Source organism: Anneissia japonica, unplaced genomic scaffold (assembly GCF_011630105.1).
Source record: "Anneissia japonica isolate Jap-2015-1 unplaced genomic scaffold, ASM1163010v1 scaffold4988_len2956909_cov206, whole genome shotgun sequence".
NCBI lineage: Eukaryota > Metazoa > Echinodermata > Crinoidea > Comatulida > Comatulidae > Anneissia > Anneissia japonica.
Genome location: NW_022696345.1, coordinates 1,822,583 through 1,843,769, shown reverse-complemented (window position 1 = coordinate 1,843,769; position 21,187 = coordinate 1,822,583). Strand labels below are relative to the sequence as shown.

The 21,187-nt window shown below is 33.1% G+C and overlaps 2 protein-coding genes across 2 annotated transcripts in view; both read right to left on the bottom strand.

Annotated features, from left to right (window-relative positions):
- The window catches only part of LOC117101898 (adhesion G-protein coupled receptor G2-like), a 26,911-nt gene extending 20,622 nt beyond the window's left edge, over positions 1-6,289 (bottom strand). Inside the window, exons 1-3 of the mRNA XM_033242015.1 lie at positions 6,215-6,289; positions 945-1,020; positions 11-256 (exon numbers count right to left, since the gene is read on the bottom strand). Coding sequence (XP_033097906.1) covers positions 11-256; positions 945-1,020; positions 6,215-6,289 — 397 coding nt within the window. The remainder of the gene's footprint in view (positions 1-10; positions 257-944; positions 1,021-6,214) is intronic.
- A 1,074-nt stretch (positions 6,290-7,363) lies between these two features.
- On the bottom strand, positions 7,364-20,921 carry LOC117101897 (adhesion G-protein coupled receptor G6-like). The gene is made up of 14 exons (XM_033242014.1): positions 20,197-20,921; positions 17,932-18,228; positions 16,631-17,614; positions 15,681-16,349; positions 15,324-15,551; positions 14,563-14,600; positions 14,023-14,163; positions 13,396-13,711; positions 13,054-13,220; positions 11,916-12,071; positions 11,518-11,633; positions 10,951-11,216; positions 10,481-10,547; positions 7,364-8,378 (listed from the first exon to the last, which is right to left on the bottom strand). Exons 1-14 carry the CDS (start codon positions 20,453-20,455, stop codon positions 7,823-7,825), a joined length of 4,260 nt encoding a protein of 1,419 aa, XP_033097905.1. The 5' UTR covers positions 20,456-20,921; the 3' UTR covers positions 7,364-7,822.
- Positions 20,922-21,187: the final 266 nt, after the last annotated feature.

Below are 21,187 nucleotides of genomic sequence, written 5' to 3'. Positions count from 1 at the left end.
GAACACTTACTACGATAGCTGGATTGTTCAGCTTCATTTATCCACTGCCATGTTCCGTTAATTTTTGTCAGTCCAATCCACTTGTCGTCGCCACTGTCTATATTTCCGATAAATTCGTTTTCCTCATTCGATGATATCGACACTAAAGTCGAACTCTTAGAGGTACACCAGTTATGTGAATCAATCAAGGAAAGACTCTGGTTACTAAATTTATAACAATTTTTCTCAAAGGAATACCACCCATCTGCACATGTAGCTGAAAACATAAATGGATACAAATACCATTACCATGTTTGTAGACCTAAAGTGTCTCTTTTTAAGACCATGATATGCTCATTCAACTTAAACTCATTTGAGATACTTTATTAAATGTGAAAAACATGCGTAATTTTGAACACAAGTAGTTAATAAGCAAAAACATCATATGGCACTTTCATTGTATAATATACAGTAATTATATCATAAGGAATGTACAAAGGGTCTTACAATAACCGTAAAAGCACTTTGATACAATTAATTTACGAATCGTTGCTTACGATAGCAAAACTAATGAGATAATTGATTGAATTTTTTTTATTTATTTAGGCACGCAATATATATGCCAAGGATTGTCAAGAACGAATATATCACTATCCTACTTGTAGGTGACAATCCATTACGCAAGTCAAACACACACACGATGCTTTTCACAAACTAAATCTCAATATGAGATTTAGGGAGTGCAGTAGTTTTGTCATGGGAAAAAATCCTGCAACTGACAGGAATTGAACCCAGGACCGTGGGATTGGAAGGCAAGCATCTTAACCACCAAGCTATTCAACTCCACTCTAATAATAATAATTGATCTGTTATTAATACTTATTTAGCGTCTAATATTTAAAAGAATAGTTTTGCGTGAGAGAATGAAACATGATAATTACAGCTGGGTAATTAACAGGACTTACTTGACGACAAGGCTATGGAGATTGACAGTAAACAAAGTACAAATGGAAACGTCTTGTGTAGGTAGGCATGCTTATTCTAGGGAAAGAGTAATAGCGATATGATGATAATTAATATTCCAAATGTAATAAACAACAAAGCTATGCGACATTGTGTGTCAAAAGTTGGTTATGAAGATGATTTTCTTCACATCACGATGTTACTGGATTAAAATCACAAGTCTCAATCTCGGCTTTCTTCACACACATAACAACAACACAACAAACATTCAATTGATGCATTATGTAACTTAAAATTACACTTAAACGGAAATAATAAGGTTCAATATACAACATAACACACAAAGTCCTGAGTTATAACTATAGCCATGGCTTTTTAAAATAAAAAACCCTAATCAGATCCTCAGTCGAGACAATGTTGTAAATGGTATATACCTAGCATACACATAGGATTGATAATTTTTAAAGCACAAGTTGAATAAATTGATCTCCTTACAAATAATATTTTTGTTGATTTTTCCTTATTAAACTTCATTTTATTTATATTTTTAAGTGCGTTGTCAACACACGAAACGTTGGGTGAGTCTTAACGTTTTAAATAAATCCTTCACAATAAAGAAAAAAATATCAACTAAAATAATAATAATAATAATAATAATAATAATAATAATAATAATAATAATAATAATACAGTAATAATAATAATAATAATAATAATGGTCTACGCCATATATTCAATTCCCATTCCACACACATTCAATCAAACCATTGAACTACACATTTTCAAGCATTTATAATTTACAAGTGATTAACTTTCATTAAAAACACAAGTTAGTTTTTATACTTTTTGCTACGATAATTTAAATGGTTTGAAAGACAACGGCTGAAGTTACAACATGACCAATAATTAAAAATTTAATAACGGTTTAACTATTTAATGTTTTATTATTTGAATTATTATTATTAGTTCAGCACCACAAACAGTATGTATAAGTTCTACTGTTTTCTCTACTCTCTCCGTTCCACGCGCCTCAGGATATTGGTTAAGTAACAATTATTGTTGTGTCTTCTTAATAATGTAATAATAATAATAATAATAATAATAATAATAATAATAATAATAATAATAATAAAATAATAATAATAATAATGCTCTTATTTGACACGTTTTTCAAATATAGAATATTGTAATCTCAATTTTGTTCTGTTTTATATAGTAAATTATTTATCTTCTATAAATCAGATTATTTTAAATTTTTCTATTTATGTTAGTTTACTTAATTATCTTCTCGGTAATTCTTTTGATTAATTTGTTATTTCAATTATTTTTCTGTCTTATGTGTCAATTTTATTTTTTTCCCTTTTTGTTTTTTCTTGCTTTAATGTTTTCCTTAAATCATTATTTTATATATGTATATACTGTAGGCCTATATATGCTTTTTCTGATTAATTTTTATACTTCTATTCTTATTGTATGTACTGAGGGTCCCAGTTGATCAGCTCAGGCTGGATGGACCACCCTCACAAAATATTGTTGAAATAAAAAAAATAAAATAAAATTATCGCCGTCATAGCATAGGTGCCACATATAGAGACCACGTATTTATTATGCACTGTATCCAACCAACCACTGCCATCATCACCATCATCGTTATCACCGTCCTATCATCATCATCGTCATCATCACATCGAATAGACCCCGTATTTTAAGGGGTTTATAAGGGGTCGTTTAACATTATCAACATTTTCACAAGTGTACAAAAAGTACTCTGTGGGGGGGGGGAGGGGTACACAAATTTGTACACTTTTACATGCATGAAAGTGTTGATTCTAATTAACATGCAATATTTTTATTTTATTTTATTTTAATTCACATTCGACAGCGGGGAGCCCGCCACTTACAGAATGGAATACATAAAACACAATAAACACCGTACGGAAAACATCATGAACACTTATACAAGACATTTCTTATTTTACACTTAAAAATATTCAAACTATTAAAAAACATACCAATTGTCGGATCTAACAGAATAAGTGAGTTAAAAATTCTAGATAATCTACAAATAAATCCGTTTTTAAAAATATTGGTTCGGGAAAATGGAATATGGAATAAGTTGACCGAGGCTTGACGAGAACTTTACTTTTAACAGAAAAACCAAATAAAGAAAGAAGGTGAGGACCAACTAATCCCTTCATGCATTTAAAAAGAAATATACAGTCCAAGTAACTCCTACGTTGACTTAAGCTGGGTAAGTTAATAGTATTACGATTGACATTACACGATTTACAAACAAATTTCAAAAATCTCTGTTGCACAATTTCTAATTTTTGAGCTTGACTTTTACATAATCCATTAAACATAATAGTACCATTTTCTAATTGAGGCCTAACCAAAGACGTATAAAGACAAATCAATGTTTTAGGGTTCCTTAATTTCCAGCAATTCCGTTTAACGAGGCCCAACATTCTATTACCTTTACTACTAATGTATTTGATATGGCGATTAAAATTCAATTTATTATCAAGAACAACAACCAGATCTTTGTGAAATTCGACATTATCGAGTGCATGGTTGTTTATACTGTATGGGAATATAATATTAGTTTTTTTAATGCTAATGTTTAAAATTTTACATTTTTTTTTCACTAATAACCATACCCCATGTTTCACACCACTTACAGAAAGCATCAAGATCTTTCTGTAACTGATGGGAATCTTCAAGAGTGTTGATTTGTCGAATGAGCTTCAAGTCATCGGCATACATTAAGGATTGTGAGCTTAGATTTAACGGGAGATCGTTTATTAATAGGTTAAAAAGTAGAGGGCCTAAGATTGTTCCTTATGGAACTCCAGATTTAACGGGGAGCCAGGTAAAAAAAGCTCCTTCCAAAGTTACCCGTTGCTCATATGTAAAATAATGGTAAAATTATAATGTAACCATGGATATAATATTCATTTTTAAGCAACCAAGTACATCATCATTATAATTATTACGATTGACATTACACGATTTACAAACAAATCTCAACAATCTCTGTTGCACATTTTATAATTTTTGAGCTTGACTTTTACATAATCCATTAAACATAATAGTACCATTTTCTAATTGAGGCCTAACCAAAGACGTATAAAGACAAATCAATGTTTTAGGATTCCTTAATTTCCAGCAATTCCGTTTAACGAGGCCCAACATTCTATTACCTTTACTTCTAATGTATTTGATATGGCGATTAAAATTTTATTATCAAGAACAACAACCAGATCTTTGTGAAATTCGACATTATCGAGTGCATGGTTGTTTATACTGTATGGGAATATAATATTAGTTTTTTTAATGCTAATGTTCAAAATTATAATGTAACCATGGATATAATATTCATTTTTAAACAACAAGTACATCATCATTATAATTATTTCATATTTTTTCTTGGCAACCAGGTAACGTAAACAAAGGTTCCGCGGTAGGACCTCTGGACCCCTGTAAAACTAACCATATTCTCACTTTTTCCCCTTCACCCTTTAACAAAAATGTTGAATCTCACTTGAATCTTAGAGCTCTGTTAGGCAGACCTTTGTCGTTATCAAATGGTAGATGTGTTCATTGAGGTAACTTATTTATTTATTTATTTACAAACATATTTTATATGGATAACATTTTCATAAAAAAAATATGTTCTAACAAATGGTCCATGAATTAAATATAAAGCAAACAATTACAAATAACAAGAAATATTTTTGGAATTTTTTTCAATGTTTGAATGAATTTAAACAAATTTTAAATACATTATAATTGAATTTGAAAATACATAGAAAATATAATTATTTTACGGAAAGTATGGTTTTTATTTTAAATTTTAATATGTTTATACATACTTTAATTAATAAAAGGACATATATCATAATAATTAGAGTTGATTAAACATATAATATCATTATTTTACCTTAAGTACGATTTTATTCCGAATTTAAATATGAGTATTACAGAAAAACAATATAATTTATGAAAGAACTATAGGGCCTACGTATAAATAATGCCATTTTAATTAAATTTGGCCTTGTATTTAAATTTGAACGTGTTGTAAAAGGTTTAAATTACATGGTCTTTCTGCCATAAAGTAACCAAAAATTGACTAAAATCAAAGAGCAAACGGTATAAGGCAAACAAAAAAACAAAAACAAAAACAAAAAACTAATTCATTGATAAGTAATTTATTAATGCTTCAGGTCGAAATTTGCAAGTATGTGAAATTAAAATTGTACCAGCGGTATGTTATTCGAACCTCTACGGTATTTATTTTAAAATATAATGCATAGCATACTGCACCATATTCATAACACATACGCCTATTTTATTTAAGTTCAGATTCTTATTATTCTCAATACCTTGCACGTTTTGTCTACACAATAGTCACTGTTATTAATTGTATCATAATGTATTTGTGTTTATTCATAAAGAAATAAAGCAGCTCGATTCATCTATGTATGGCACTGATAAGAACTACAATGTTGAACAATTTATATTTTTCGCAATCCATACAGTTGTCTTTTTCACATTATTTAAAATAGGCGTACGCATTGTGATTTCGTCATTATTTTGAGTCATGCTACTACTTTATAATTTTCACAACTCAGCCCCAACCATGTTAGGGGCTGAGGTGGGTACAGACTCTATCCCCGTGCCAACTTTAAATCTTGTGGCTGAGGGATAGTGGCTTTATCAGGTTGCCAGCATCTATTTCCGAACATTTAGAGGTGCCAACAAGTTGTTCACCACCCACGGTGGGGCTGGGGTGGATATGATCTGAGACCCCACTAGATTTAAAATCCTGTATCACACTTTTTTAAGCGTCCACCCCCCCCCCCCCCAACCAAAAGCAAAACAAAACAAAACAAAAAACAAAACAAAAAATCACCAGCCTCCGGTCTTATTACTATAATGACTGGACCACTTGTAAAATGCTTCCAACGGCTACAGTTGTCCACTGGAGGATGTGGGGCTGCTGCAGAATTAAACTTCTTATTATACTTTTGTTTAATTAACTATTATTTTAACCACATAAAAATTCAAACCTTACACAAATCGTGATTTCGATTGTAACCGAAGCGAACCCACGACCGTCAAATTTACTAGAGCTTTGCTGGTGCACCGCCACAACTCAAATCGTAGCGTCTAATGCAATAACCTAAATTTTGTACAATGTGTTTATAAAAACAAATGACACTATATTTAACTAAATAAGACAATTAACGATAAAAAAAAAAGTACCTACCTTGATTATCAACATACCAACTATCTTGAAGGTCCCTATCATGCAGTGTGTGTGTATAATAGTTGATGTGACCATATGACAATTATTCAGATGCAAGTCTGATTGGAAATGCAGTGCGTTACTGTACACAATCCGATCGGATGTGACGACAATCAATGTTCAAATCATATTGGTCTGTGTATCAAGTAAAATATTCATTAATAGCAGGGCGGATCCAGAGATGTTCGAAAGGGGGCTAAAACGGTAGGGGTTGGGCTGATCGAAGGACAACACTAGCCCGGAAAATTTTTGTTTTCTAGGCGTCCAGAAGTAACCTCTGAGTTTTTCTTTTTTTGTTTTTACTAAAGGGGGAGGGGTTGGTGTGGGGCAGAGGCCGTCTCGCACTACCCCACCCTCTAAATCCTCTCTTGAAAAATGAAGTTTTATTAAAGGAAAAACTTGTTGCCTATCAGTTAATGCGTTGTAAGTTATGCACTTTGTTAGTAGCTAATAACATTTTAGTGCAGGGTGGTATTTGTTCCTTTGGCCATATCCATCCTACATGTTCCAACGGAGAGTAAATTCTTTTCTTTAATCCAATCATGGAGGAATTGAAACCCCTATTTTATTCATCCATGGTTGTCCTCACACTCACGAAGAACTATAATTTTCAAAGTGCTATACAGAAAAACAATGTCAGACATACACATTTCTGTATAATGACATTTATTATACAAACAAGATCCCAAACACGAAAACCACTGAGCAATACTACTTCAATTAAAATAACAGAACATAAATTATAATAAATAATTGTAAACACTTAATTTACAAAATAGAATGATCACAACAATATTCAAGATTCATTTTACTGTGTCTACTTGGAAATAGAACGATCATATGTCAGTTATTCAGGCTGTTTTCTCTTTACGCATTGCTTGTCTATCCTATTGTCTGGTCTATCCTATTGTTTAAAGAAGCATTCGTACAGTAGACCACACCCTTTGCTTAACAATGGGCTCAGAGCTTCAAATGAGCTTTCTTTGTTTTTGTAGGTATCTTTGATCAGTAGAGTAAGAATGCTTTGATCTTTTGTTTAAATCACTGCTATGTCACCTACTAGAGGTAATGTTTTGATTGGTTAAACACTTTTTGGTACTAGTGCATATAAGCTTGCTAATATGGATAAATTTTCATTCCTGATGACATAATTAATGTCGAAGTATTGAATCCCAACACGATGGCGTGTATTTCAATACTTGGAGTATGTATTATACTTTGTTGTAATTACGTTGTTGTAAGACGTAATTACATGCATAAAGGCAAGAACATTCTGGATGACTGAGAAAAATATGCACCTGTCAATCTTAAAAGATACAGTGCACCTCTATTCATTACGAAAATGCAGCGTACACAAATGAGGTTGCTGCTTTACTAAGTACTACTATTACACCATAATAAACCAAAATTATAAATCGTCTGCTTCAAATCAATTTTATCATGGACTGAACATAAAACAAGGATCCCAGTATATAACAGACACATTAGGTACTCACCGTTCACATATAAAATGTGTAGGTCTATATTAATCATAATTAAACCCATGTTCTACCAAGCGACATACTTCGCCTATTCGTCTGATTCATTTCGATCCTCTTCATCAACCGTGTTTTCAAATGCAGGGCTTTTGAATGCATTAGTTGATGTGAATTTCTTTTTTTTCTGCTCTTTTGGAGTTGATCTTAACGAATCGTTTGCAGTTTTGCTGTGTAATGTACTACGTGTAAGACTAAACTCGTACGAGGATTTCGCTTTGCTGATGCCTAGCAAATTCTTCCAAGCTTGTTTGCATTCTTTTTGTCTTAAACAGAAAAGGTAGAAGATGGCGACGCCTTGAAACGAGTTAAAAACACAGAACAGAATGAGAAACACAATGTCAGCGGCGTTTTCGAAAGACAAAAATCCGAAGATCCAAGTGAGGCCAAGCAGCAGAGAAATGGCGATGGCGTTTACCAAACGTTTCTTCTTCTCTTTTTTATCAAGTGGTCCATTCATCATTGAGCTTGAGAAGAATACCTTTTTGATGATGAGTACGAATATGACAAAGTTGCAGAGGATGACAACTCCAATTGGGATAATGATAGCGTAAATGAACACCTCCACTTCGGTAGCACTGAGGTAACAACTGAAAAATACAAATTTTATATTTTATTATATTATTCGTCTAATAAATAACAGCAAAGAAATCGCGACTATTCAAATCTTAAAACATGTACAGCATATCATATCAGAAACAGTATGGCTATTAATGGGAAATAAAAGATGAGGACATCTATGGGATAAAAAAAAAAATACATTACTTGAACTGCATGGATGCGCGGGTATTGATTTCGAGAATTAGAAGTCAATGTTGATGCTTAATTATAATGAACTGAAGTATTTTCAAAACTCAAAATACAAGGAAAATTTATCTCTAATCCCTTACTGTTTATTGCCAATCTGTTTTGCTAATGAGCTTCAATACCCTCGGTGTTTTATAACCGTATTGAACTTTTTTAAGATGAACATAGAAAGTTGCTCTTAGCTAAACAATATATATATAATATATTATATAATATATAATATAAATCATCAAAGGTACATATACAGTGTTTAAATAAGGACATGATGGAACATCGTAGGCTACCCTGTAGCTTTTCAACGAATAAAGTCCAATAAAAGTCATTGTGTAATAAAATGCCTCCGACGGCTACCGTCATAACCATTAGACCACGAAGGCTTCATGGTTGAACAGGTCCAAATAACTTTTATAGCCCGGTAAAAATGACTCCCGTGAGGATGGCCCGGTAAAAATGGCCCCAAATGACAGGTAGGTAAAAATGGCCCCAATGATAAAATTCAGCATATTTTAAAACTAAAATAACTTTTAAAGAATATACCGGTAATGTCAAATAAGTTGCCATTTATAATACTTTTTGCAGGAATAATTAAAAATAAATGAATAAAATATTCCATAGATTAAAATAATAAGTAATAAATAAACTGTAATCATCACAATTATACTGTAAAGTGCTAGTTGCCACTGTATTCTGTTAAATATTTGTTTTATAGTTTAGGTATTATAATGTATTGTTTGGGCCGCATGCCTATGATAAATACAGTAACTTATTTTAAGAAGAAGTCAGGTCTTAATTATGTGAACGTTTTTTATGTTTATTTTCATCATAATAATACATTCTAGTAAACTGCCGCTAAAAAAATCAATTATTTTTTTCATAACCATACTAAATAATGAAAACTGAGATATGCTAAAATTTTCTATATTTATGTAAATATGGAAATTATTATAAGAATTAAAATGGCATGTAAATAATATGAGGGTAAAGTATTATGGTAGGGTTAAAGGGTATTGCTTAACGACACAAACCTCCCAAAAATACACTGTAGAAAACCAAACTATGTAACTGTGATTGACTCACTTTATATATCAATAAGAAAATTAAATAAAAGAACCTATTTTTTGTGTGAAAAATACCTGAAAATACACCGCAAACCTCCAAAAACACACCGTGAACCCCATCCAAACCCTTTAGTTATGATTGTAGGACTCTCTTTTCATCATTATTTTCGGGCGTCTAGAACACAAAATTTCATGGGGGAATGCCCCCGGAACCCCTAGGACAGTGTTGTCTCGATCGGCCCAACTTTCGCCTCCCTCACCCACCTTTTGGACATCTCTGGATCCGCCCCTGTTTCCGTAATTGACAAAAGGAAAACATTTAAAAAAAACCCCTAGGATAACATTCTTAAAGTAAATGAGAAGAGAGGGGACAGAGCCAAAACAGAGTAGGCCTACAAAGGAAAGAAGACAGAAGAGAAAAGAAACACGAGACAAAACATTTCAGACAAGAAGAAAAGACAAATATCTAAAATTATTGCAAAGTACCAGAGTATAGAATTACAAGATGTCCGGCCGACTGCCCAGAATTTGAATGCACGCAATGAAACGATAAAAAAATTACTATTGTGATATAGGGGCGCCCTATAGAATTCGGAATTCGAATAGAGTTCGAAACATGTGTTCTATAATCACGAACGCCTTCTACGTTATTTTGAAAGAAGAGAATATGTCCAGTGAAATTGTAAATTGAAATTGTTTTGAACTTTTTTCTTCATGCTATAATTAACTTTTATATTATTCCAATCGATAGGCCTAATGTTGTTTTTAGTGGCCTTTGAGTCAGCATTGCTGTTATAGAGTCATCCTTATTAAAATAAAGTACTTACTATTTCTTGTTATTATAATATGATATGTCGATTGACAATAGAACAATTGGTGGTACACATGGCAATCCTGCAAGAAGTAAATTAACATAGACCATGTTATGTGTTGTACGTATTAGTACCGTATGCGTTCTTGAATATGTTGTTTTGTAAGGGATAAACTATTGCAAAGTCATATTTTGTTTTATTCGGTTATTTATATATCGCTTTTCTTTGTAGATACGAAGCGTTTCTGTACAGGTCATTGGGAAAACATGCTGAAGTGTTGCTGATGTAATCAGCACAGAAGCAAGCAGCCCCCAGGGTAGACAGAAGCATTGAAGATGAAGTTGGAACCTGACCTGATGGATTAGGCCAAAGGTTATTTTTACAACAACAGTTTTAACCAAATGACTAACATGTACGGGTTTAGTCCACTACTTTATACCCTAAAGTTAACAAGTCGAAAATTGGAGTGGACAACTATATCTTACCCCAAGCTAAAGTCGATGATATCAACATAAAATGCGATTTCCTAGCGTCGAACACCTGTATAATGTAAAGGTACATATTGGTTGCTTCCACGGCTGTCCAAGCAACAGATGTCAGCAATAAGTAGTGTAACAACACAGCAACCGTTTTACATCCTGCTGTTCCGGGATTGGCTGTATCAACGCCGAAAATGAACGTGGTATACAAACAAATCAGAGACACACACAGGCTCACCATGATTTTCTGAGGCTGACGTTTTCGTAGAGAACTGTTGAAAAATAATTTGATTAATAAATAATTAAATAATATTGTAGAATAACACTCTCAGTTGATTTATAAAATATGATTATCTATTTTATATTATTTAAGTCTTTTCTTAATGTTGTGGACTGGAATAATGCTTTGCCGTGTTCCCTATTGTTTTGCTTTTGTATGGATCGCTGCATCTGCTTCCGCGTACGTGTTAGGCCTAGTTCAGACTAGGTGGATAAACCCGGCACAACCGACCTAGAAAAATCAAATAGATGACTCAAACAAAAAGTACCAAGCTGTCAGAAACTTCGACTTACGGTATTGAAAGAATAGTGACTACAGTCAATATCAAGCATGCAATTGACACTCCACAGCCGATATAGGTCACCAAATCTAGAAATATGTCAACTCCAGGCGGAATTTCATTAGGAAACTGCAAAATAAAAATCGATACATATCATATGTATAATATATAAATAGTATTTAAGTATATATATATATAATGAAATGTATACATAATATATAGTTATGTGTATAATTTTATTACAATATAGACTTTATCATACGCATGTCGTTTGCCTAATTTTTTATCTAGATAGTATGTACGGTAGCATATAGTATATAAACACTTATCTATTTGTATACATGTATAAATCATATATAGCTAATATATATAAGTTAATACATTATAAATAATAAATAAAGGAGAACTCACAAACAAGACAGCAAAGTTTGTTAGATGTGTACAATGACACGTTACACTGCCCTCATCGCCTGCATCGATAAGTTCACAGCCTTCAATTGACCAATTACCATTTCCATCTAAGGTTGCATTCCAGAAAACACAAGAAACATTGCTGTTTGAGTAGGACTGCGGAAAGAAGCACACCAAGCAATACCAATAAGACTAGTATAATTATAATGCATAATAATACTGTACTACTTTTTTTGGTAGAGCCACCACCACTTCGAACCATTCAAGGCAGGGCGTTTATTTGAAAAAATACTGTGTAATTATAATATTTTTTTTAAAACGTCATGGATCACAAGATGTTAGCCCATAAATTGTTATTATTATTATTATAGTCTTTATGCATTTTAATTTATGATGTTTACTCTTTCAATTGTGTTTGGTTTCATGTTTTTTAATTGTCTTTGCTAGTTATGTTTATTTTGTGGAAAATAATTAAGGTCCTCCCTTCATGCATGGGGCGCATGGGCAGTGTAAGAAAAATGAATATTACATAGCCAGTCATTCATTATAGACAGGCCTATTTGAATTCATGTCTGGATAGCTCGAAATTGTCTTTTTAACATCAAAATATTACTATGTTAAATGTAGTTAATTCATTATTGTAATTGTTTTATAAATTGTACAAGTGTTTATTAGGGTGGACCTTTGTGTGCCTCGCATGACCCGCACTGTTGGTACACTTCCCGCATGAATTACCATCATGGCTCGCATGAACTGCATGCCTCGCTGACTAGCTCGCTGGCAACCCTCGTATTGGATCGCTTTAAATTACGGTAGACAAAAACAACAACGTGTCTTCGATGATATATTTGAGGCATTTCGTCAATAAATCATTGTTTTAAACTGGTCATCCGGTTTACAGAAGGTGATTTTATTGTTCCAGACTTAAGAATTCGGCCGGAATTTGGAATTGGGAGATCCGGTTTTCAGAAAGGATTTTAATACAGTAAGAATAGGAATGATTTTGCGTCCGGTTTTGCATGACATCCGGTTTTCTGGGTGGTCGGTATTGGGAGAGTTGACTGTACTGTACAGAATTATTATGCATAACAACTAACCTGTATTTTGATGTCTAGTAAGAGTAAAACATAAAACTTACTTCTGGTACATTGAACACCAGTTCAACTGGGTTTTGGAACACCTGCGGAAGACTTTTGTTATAAATGGTAGCTGACATAATCACACTAGAGAGATTCCGTTCAGCTGTACCCGACTGGAACAGGTTTGGGTTGTAAAACGAAGTAAAACTGATGTTCGTCCGGCCCTCTGTGTTTATAAAGAGATTACAAAACTATACTTATACATTTAGAAAATGTCCACATAGGCATATGAAATTTTAAAATGTTGTCGAAAGACCAGCGTAGCAGCATTAGCAGCAGTAGCAGAAGCAGTAGTAGTAGTAGTAGTAGTGCAAAATGGATTTATAAGTATATCAACAAACCATATGATGTTAGCAGATCCTTCGGAAGTGTGAAAGACTGATTCTTGGCGTTTACTAAACATACTTCATCAAAACATACGTCAGGCTTCTTGCCTTCATTTACTACGAATACAACATCAGAATGAAGATTTGAATCAAAACTTAAAGTCCGCACAGACACTGTATCTTCATCCTGGGTGTAATTCTGACCATCAGTAGCGGCGGTGCTAATTTGCTGCTCGAATGACTCAAGGATTAAAGCTGTTGTTTCAGGTGGTATATCTGACAAATCAGAGGCAATTACAGCATCCACTGTACCGACGATTGCATTTGTGACCTACAGTACAACGAAAAGTTTGATTAAATGATGACAAATGCAGCCAAGCTAATATTATTCCAATGGTAAATATTATTCCAAAGCTGTGATTCATGGAATACAGTGCTTCACTTTTAAATGACTTAACTTCAACTTTTAATCAATTAGGCCTAAATTAATCAATATCATATATTGAAAAAATAGATGTGTATAAGAGACAGTATATATATATATATATATATATAAAGCTGGTTTTGTGTAGTCTATCCAAATGATTTTTCATTAAAAAAATATCGATCGTTTATAAAGTATGTTTTATCACTTTTACTTGCATTTTCGTTTGGTGATTCAATGTTGACAATAGTGTCCATTGCATTTGAGACTTCTTGTACATCAGCTGGTTTCAGTTCTGCCTTCTCTGCAATTTCTTCGAGTTCTATTGCTACCTCTTCAACATTTTCATCATTAACGTTCTAAAAATTGACAAGAATATATGATTATGGTCTAGTATTCTTGACAGATTTAGTATAATTACCAATTTGCAATAAATATAAATCTAGTGGCTCTAACAAGTAGATAATACACATTATTTTGTATTCAGTATTTATTATAACATCTTTAGTACATAGACGGAGATTGGAATTTATTTATCACTTAATGGCAAAACAATAGCAATGGGTAGGATAATCTGGTAAGAGGTCTAGAGGGAAAATTTGGGGCAAATGCCACAAAAATAGAGGTGATAATGTCCACAAAACAAGGTAACAGATTGTGAAATAAGATGAAGGTGATGATGGCTATTTTAAAGATAATATATTTCATTGTTCATTAATAAAAATTAGTTGAATATTTTTAATGCTTTTCCTACGTACCTTAGTAAGGTTCGCAATTTCCTCTGATAAGACAGTTTCTAGGACAATATAAAACAATGGAATATAATTCTAACGATGTATTAATTAAACCTCAACTAATTAATAATAATAATAATAATGATACTCCCACTAATAATAATAACTAGAACACACTCTGAGAATATATACACTTTTGCATGTATCTTTTGCTTTAAAAAAGATAATGAAAATGCTATCTTCTAGAAAGTTTCAATCAGATCACTTTATCAGTTTTTGAGATGTCTGTCTGGGATATTTCTTTTTAAATGTTCCTCATATCCACAAATTACAACAGATTGTCACCAATATTGAATTCATTCTGCCTTGGACTAGGAATAAAAGGTTATTCATTTATATTGCGCAAAATACGAGAGTCTCCATTCTTAAGGTTTCATTCAGACTCATAAAGTTTCATACACAGATCAGTAAATCAGTGTTTGAGCTGAGATATCTAGTGCTGCGTGTTTTTAAATGGTCCCCAATCCAGATTGTCACCAAAATAAAAGGAACGTTCCATTTATTGTCAGAAATCATCTGACGCGTGGACACCTAAGACTGTAGGCAGGAGGCTGCTATCAAAAGGTCAAACACATACACACACAGACACACAAACAAAATCCGATGAAAATACAACCTCTTTGCGAAGGTAATAATATTGGTCGATCACACTGTCTTATTGCTCTGTATATAAAAAAGGGAGAACGTAATAAAACTGTAACTATATTTTACATGTTCAAACTCACCGACAGTTATATAAAAAGAGCAGCTAACCTCTTGTTCAACAGAATATATGGCAGTGCATGTGACTTTTGTAATTGATCCAATTGGATACTTATCACCCGGATTGTTTGTGCAGTTAACCGCTGGAAGTGGTGGTGATTCATCATCACTCGCGATTGGTACTTCCCAATCTGGTGAAGTATCCGTAGATGATATGTCACTGGGGCATACGATTGTTGGTGGAGTGTTACCTGATAAAACATTATTTTATATCAACTTATTTGATTATTATTCATGAAAGAATTAACTCATAATGTATTTACTTCATTCTTATTATACATTATATTGCACATATATTTTTTTAAAGGATAAGCACTAACCTACTGTTGTCTCATGTGCAGAAAATTTAGACCGAGTTGTGATCCTTGAATATTCTTCGGTAGAAGATTGGATAATTGACTTAGTTGTTGGCAGATCGGCGGTTATATTGTAATGTGTGGTAGTTGGTGCTGATGTAGTTGCCGTTTCAGTAGACGTTATATCCTTTGTTGCAATGTTAAGTATCGTAGAATAAGTGGATGTGAAACGTGACTGTAAAGTTGCATTGTGTGTCAACAATTCTGAAGTTTGAATGTGTGTTGTGATATTTGTTCGTGTCGCTGTTGTAGTAGTGTTATGTTCATAGCCAACTGTGAGTGGTGTCGTAGTAGGCCTAAGTGATGTACTGACTTGATTCTGTGTGGTAGTATGCTCAGTATCTCCATTCTCTGTTGTAACAATTGTTGTAGTGACGTCAGACTGTGGCGCACTGGCAGTGAGGAGTTCAGAACTTGAATTTGTCGTCGCAATGTGAGGTGTTGTAGTAGTGGCAATATCAGAACTATTTTGAGCAAGAACTGTTGTAGTGTTATGTTCATAAATTACGGTGTTCTTTGAGGTGGTGAATCTCGGCTGAGTTGTAATAGCCGAATAAGTCGATAAACCGTCTGAATCAGTAGTGTAATCCGTTTCAAGTTTGGTTGTGCCTGGTAGTCCGGTAGATGCTGAATCTAAAATATAACATGAATAAAATTATTGTAATAAAATAAAAGAATTCGCTGAATATCGTTGGATTTAGCCATTCTGTTCTTTTGTATGGACATGCACATATCTTACATGGATGACATTTTTGAAGACAAATATATTTCTCCAGGAAACCCATAGAAAAGGTACTACATGTAAACATCATTATGTTTTCATCATCATTGAAGAAAACATACAACATAGAAATAATTAAGTAAATATATTTTTCATTGATTTAAATTAATTTCAATTAGGAAAAAAGACTGACCGTTTGGTGTTTTCTTGGTATATATTGACGATGACGTAAACTTTATAGAAACCGAAGCATCATTAAATGGTGTTGAGACAGTCTTATAGGAATCTGCAGTGCTCAAAATCGTAGTTGGTATTCTAATGCCAGAATCTGTCGTGATCAGACCGTTTGTTATTGCTGAGGTTTTGATATTGTTCGTTGATGGTAGCTCTGTTGTATGAAATACCGGCTTTACCGTTGTGGCGTCTCCCGTTGGTATAGCAGATTTAATGAGGGTAGGTGAGGTGATTGGAATCTGTGTTGTTGTTGTTGTGTTTGGTGTTCGATTAGTTAATGTAGAAGTATCAAGATTTCCTGTATTACCTGCCAGTGTTTCTGTTGTGGCATTTGTTTGAGTCATTGTAATAGTGTGTTTATGTCCATAATCAACAGTATTTGGTAATGAAGTAGACCTAGGTGATCTAAACTGAGTTGTGATCTTTGTATTTTGTTCAGTAGTCGATCTGAAATTTGACGCAGTATTTGCCAGATGGGAGGTTTTATTGTAATGTGTAACAGGGGTGGGTGAGGTGATTGGAATCTGTGTTGTTGTTGTTGTGTTTGGTGTTCGATTAGTTAATGTAGAAGTATCAAGATTTCCCGTATTACCTGCCAGTGTTTCTGTTGTGGCATTTGTTTGAGTCATTGTAATAGTGTGTTTATGTCCATAATCAACAGTATTTGGTACTGAAGTAGACCTAGGTGATCTAGACTGAGTTGTGATCTTTGTATTTTGTTCAGTAGTCGATCTGAAATTTGACGCAGTATTTGCCAGATGGGAGGTTTCATTGTAATGTGTAATAGTTGGTGCTGACGCAGTTGCCATTTCAGTAGACGTTATATCCTTTGTTGCAATGGTAGGAATCGTAGAATAAGTGGATGTGAAACGTGACTGTAAAGTTGCATTGTGAGTCGAAAATTCCAAAGTTCGAATGTGTGTTGTGACTTTTGTTTGAGAAGCTGTTGCAGTATTGTTACGTCCATAGCCAACAGTAATTGGTATCGTTTTTATCATTGGAGAAAAAAATAACAAAGAAATAATTAAATATAATTATTATTTATTGATTTACATTGATTTCACTAAATGAAAAAGTTTACCATGCAGACACACAATATACGGCCTATGCTCGACAAGATATTTTACAGCCTTTAGACTTTACAATCCCATAGGCTAGAAAATCATTAATTGCATTCGGTGATTTCAACAACTAAAAAACAGTGGAATTAAATGAATTAAAATTTGAATGCTTAACATACCGACAATAATTTGTACTTACAATTAAGCAATAACATTGTCCCTTTATTGCTTAGCTTTCCTTCATCCCCAATGTAAGCTGCATTCTCCATTCGACATTGATAATCTCCTTCATCCATTTTATTCACTCTGCTGATCTCTAATGTTGTATTTGACTGGGGATACTTCTCACTATCAGACACGCCAAGTATGCTGCAATCTTTGATCCATGTGATATTTATAGGTGTTGGAAAACCATCAGGTAAAGGACATGTGAATGCCATAGTTTCATTTTCATTAACACTTCTCTGTTTTGGTACCAAATGTGGTGTCTCAATATCTATAATAAATATTCAAATCACCATACTATGTAAGTGAAAGCCCATTTTTAGGTATAAGCCCACCACTTAACATATTTTATTTCCAAAGAGTATAAAACTACAAGAGGTCCCACTGCCATGATTTTGTATGCAGGCAATGGAACGTTAAAAAAAAGTACTACTACGAAATAGGGGGCGCCCTATTCGAATTCGAAGAGTTCGAAACTCGAACATGCACGCAGCACACACGTCACGCGTCTGCTAAGGCCACGCCCCTTTTGGGTAGTACTTTTTGAAATAGGATCGCGTTCCAAAGAATCCCAGGCATTGGGACCTCTTGCAGTTTTATACTCTTTGCTATTATTTACGGGTGAGAACAAATATATAGGGCTACTTCTACAACAACACCACCACATGCTTCAACTGACTCATGGTTTTAAAGTTTCAGAATCAAGTTACAAAAGTGATACTATTTCATTTCAGTTTTTCCTTGGCACGTAGTAGTGGTTTGGTGCAGCGACAATGGTTTTGGTTTTATGCAATGTTATAAAATAATATTGGTTTAATCTAATGACCACGGTAATTATAATGTGAAACGCAAAGAGACTACTATTATTTTGGACAGTTTACGGGACTGCGTCAGCAGTGGTGCCCGCAGCCCCTGGAACATAAAACAAATTACATTTAAAATTTATTGAAATTAAGAATTATCAGCACTTATAAAAATATATAAATGTGCAAGCATGTTTTAGTATAATTATAATGTAAAAAGCAGGAGCAGCTAGAAGGAAACGTTGGGAGTGCAAGCAGAAGTGGCGTAAAACTCTCAGTGACTGTGATCGTATTTACTATCTTGAGCAGAATAAGATCGTGAAGGATATAGTTGTTCAATCTAATAAAACTGATAATAAAACTGATAATAATAATAATAATAATAATAATAATAATAATAATAATAATAATAATAATTATTATTATTATTATATTATTATTATTATTATTATTATTATCATTATTATTTTTCTAAAGGACGTCAATGTAGTTAATGTTTCGAGTGTCTTTGCTGAATACTGTAGTATTTGTGAGGAATTATTCTGGAGCGTGATCAAGGGTAGATCCAGAATGTTTCAAACGGGGGGGGGGGCGCAAAACAGTTTCAGACAGGCAAACCATTGGTTTCGGACATCCTCGGTTCTGAGTTCAAGGTCGATTTCGTTGCTCTGGAGGTGAGCTCAAGGGGGTTCATCTCTGATGACAACAATAAACGCCTTAAAACTATCCATAATATCTGTCCAATATTCCTTAAGCCTTTGGAAAACAAAATTTCAAAAGTTGCCTTAGTTTTAATCTTAATACATTTATGACGCCAGAGATGAACCAACCTGGATAAATCACCTCTATTCAAGTTCTAGATTCGTTGTTTCCCTGCTTTTTAGGAACGTCTTGTCCACGTTTTACTGTTGACATTTTTATCTCTTACAGTACTGAATTTTTTTTTATCTCTTACAGTACTGACATTTTGTAGGATATTGTATTGATGTAGTAATAATTTGCATTTGTCATTTTTATTGATTGATTCTTTATTGTACTGTTTTATCTTTGTATAAATGGGGTTTAATGTATATATATATATATGTATATATATATATATGTAGGCCTATATATATTATACATAATATATATGTGTGTGTGTGTGTTTTCAAAATAGATGTCCGTATTTATAACATCTAAAGTCTGATCATTGTTCTTAAACGGATTTAAGTAACTGAATTAAAGTTCATTAATAAAGTAAAATCTTTAAATGTATATTACCTTACTATGATTAATTTTTAACTAATTGTTAAGCACAATTTTTAAGTTACTTTTTAGCTCTTTAAGTTGTATTTATACATAGGCCTGTGTTCTGTTTTTTTTAGGTTATGTGTCTTTATCGAGCTTGTCAACAAAACTTAAACATCACAATAATATGACAATGTAATAGTACTTACAGTAGACTGTTAAATTTGATAAATCTTCAAGGTCCACTTTATGTGTAGTTACTCTACACAGATAGTAACCTGTATCATTTTTTTCAACATTAGATATCTTAAAGTCTCCATTATCACTTAAGCTGTATCTACCGTTGGTTCTTGTGCTTCCATTAGTAGTATATATTATTTGTTCACCCTTTTCACCATTGACATTACTTTTGTACCACTTTATAATCACTAAATTATCATCAGGCCCAATTTTGAATGCACACTTCATTGTTGCATTTTCACCAAATTTTGCTGTAGCATGATCTACTGTCACGAATCTATTTTCAGCAAAGATACCTGGAAATACAAACAAACCGTCGACATTAGATATAGGCCTAATAAGATCTACTTATACCCAACTGATCTCAACCGAAACACGGATCTAGGCTGAGCAAAAAATCCTGACATGATGTCTGCGATGAGATATAATACTAAAAAAAATATGACTTACATGACGGCAATAACAGGTAAATAATGACTGATTGAAACAGAAGGCCGCCATTTGAGTGTAGTAATAGCTCACAAACCCGCATCATAAAAAGTTATCAGTATTAACCAGCAAACCAAAGTGCGATATGTTTGCGATCTGTATCGTAAATGATTATGTCAGGGGAAGCTGCTCGTTGACTAATAAATATGACATATGGATAAGATTCAAATTAAACTGATAAATCTCTGCAGTCTACATCCTTGTTGAGCCTACATTCAATTAATTTACCAACGAAACAAATGTTTTTTGTCGAAAAAATTTATAAATAATTTTAAGTCTGACGTTTTATGAGCTTATTTATTCAGTTGTGAAGCAAAGCTTAGTGATAAAAGAATGCTTGTACAGTATCAATCACGATGATGCATCTTTAGTATATAAATTTAGCAGTATAAGAAAACTGAAGTTAGTTATTATATTAATCATAATACAGTACCATAAATTTACTATTTACAGGGGCGGATACAGGATTTA

What these genes read in the sequence shown, in the direction of transcription:
- LOC117101897 (XM_033242014.1), bottom strand. Translation starts at nt 20,455, where the DNA reads ATGAAGTGTGCATTCAAAATTGGGCCTGATGATAATTTAGTGATTATA. An exon ending in TGCACATGAGACAACAGTAG is followed by an intron (nt 15,552 to 15,680) that starts GTTAGTGCTTAT and finishes ATGTTTTATCAG; the next exon opens with GTAACACTCCACCAACAATC. An exon ending in CAAACTTTGCTGTCTTGTTT is followed by an intron (nt 11,634 to 11,915) that starts GTGAGTTCTCCT and finishes TTTATTTTGCAG; the next exon opens with TTTCCTAATGAAATTCCGCC.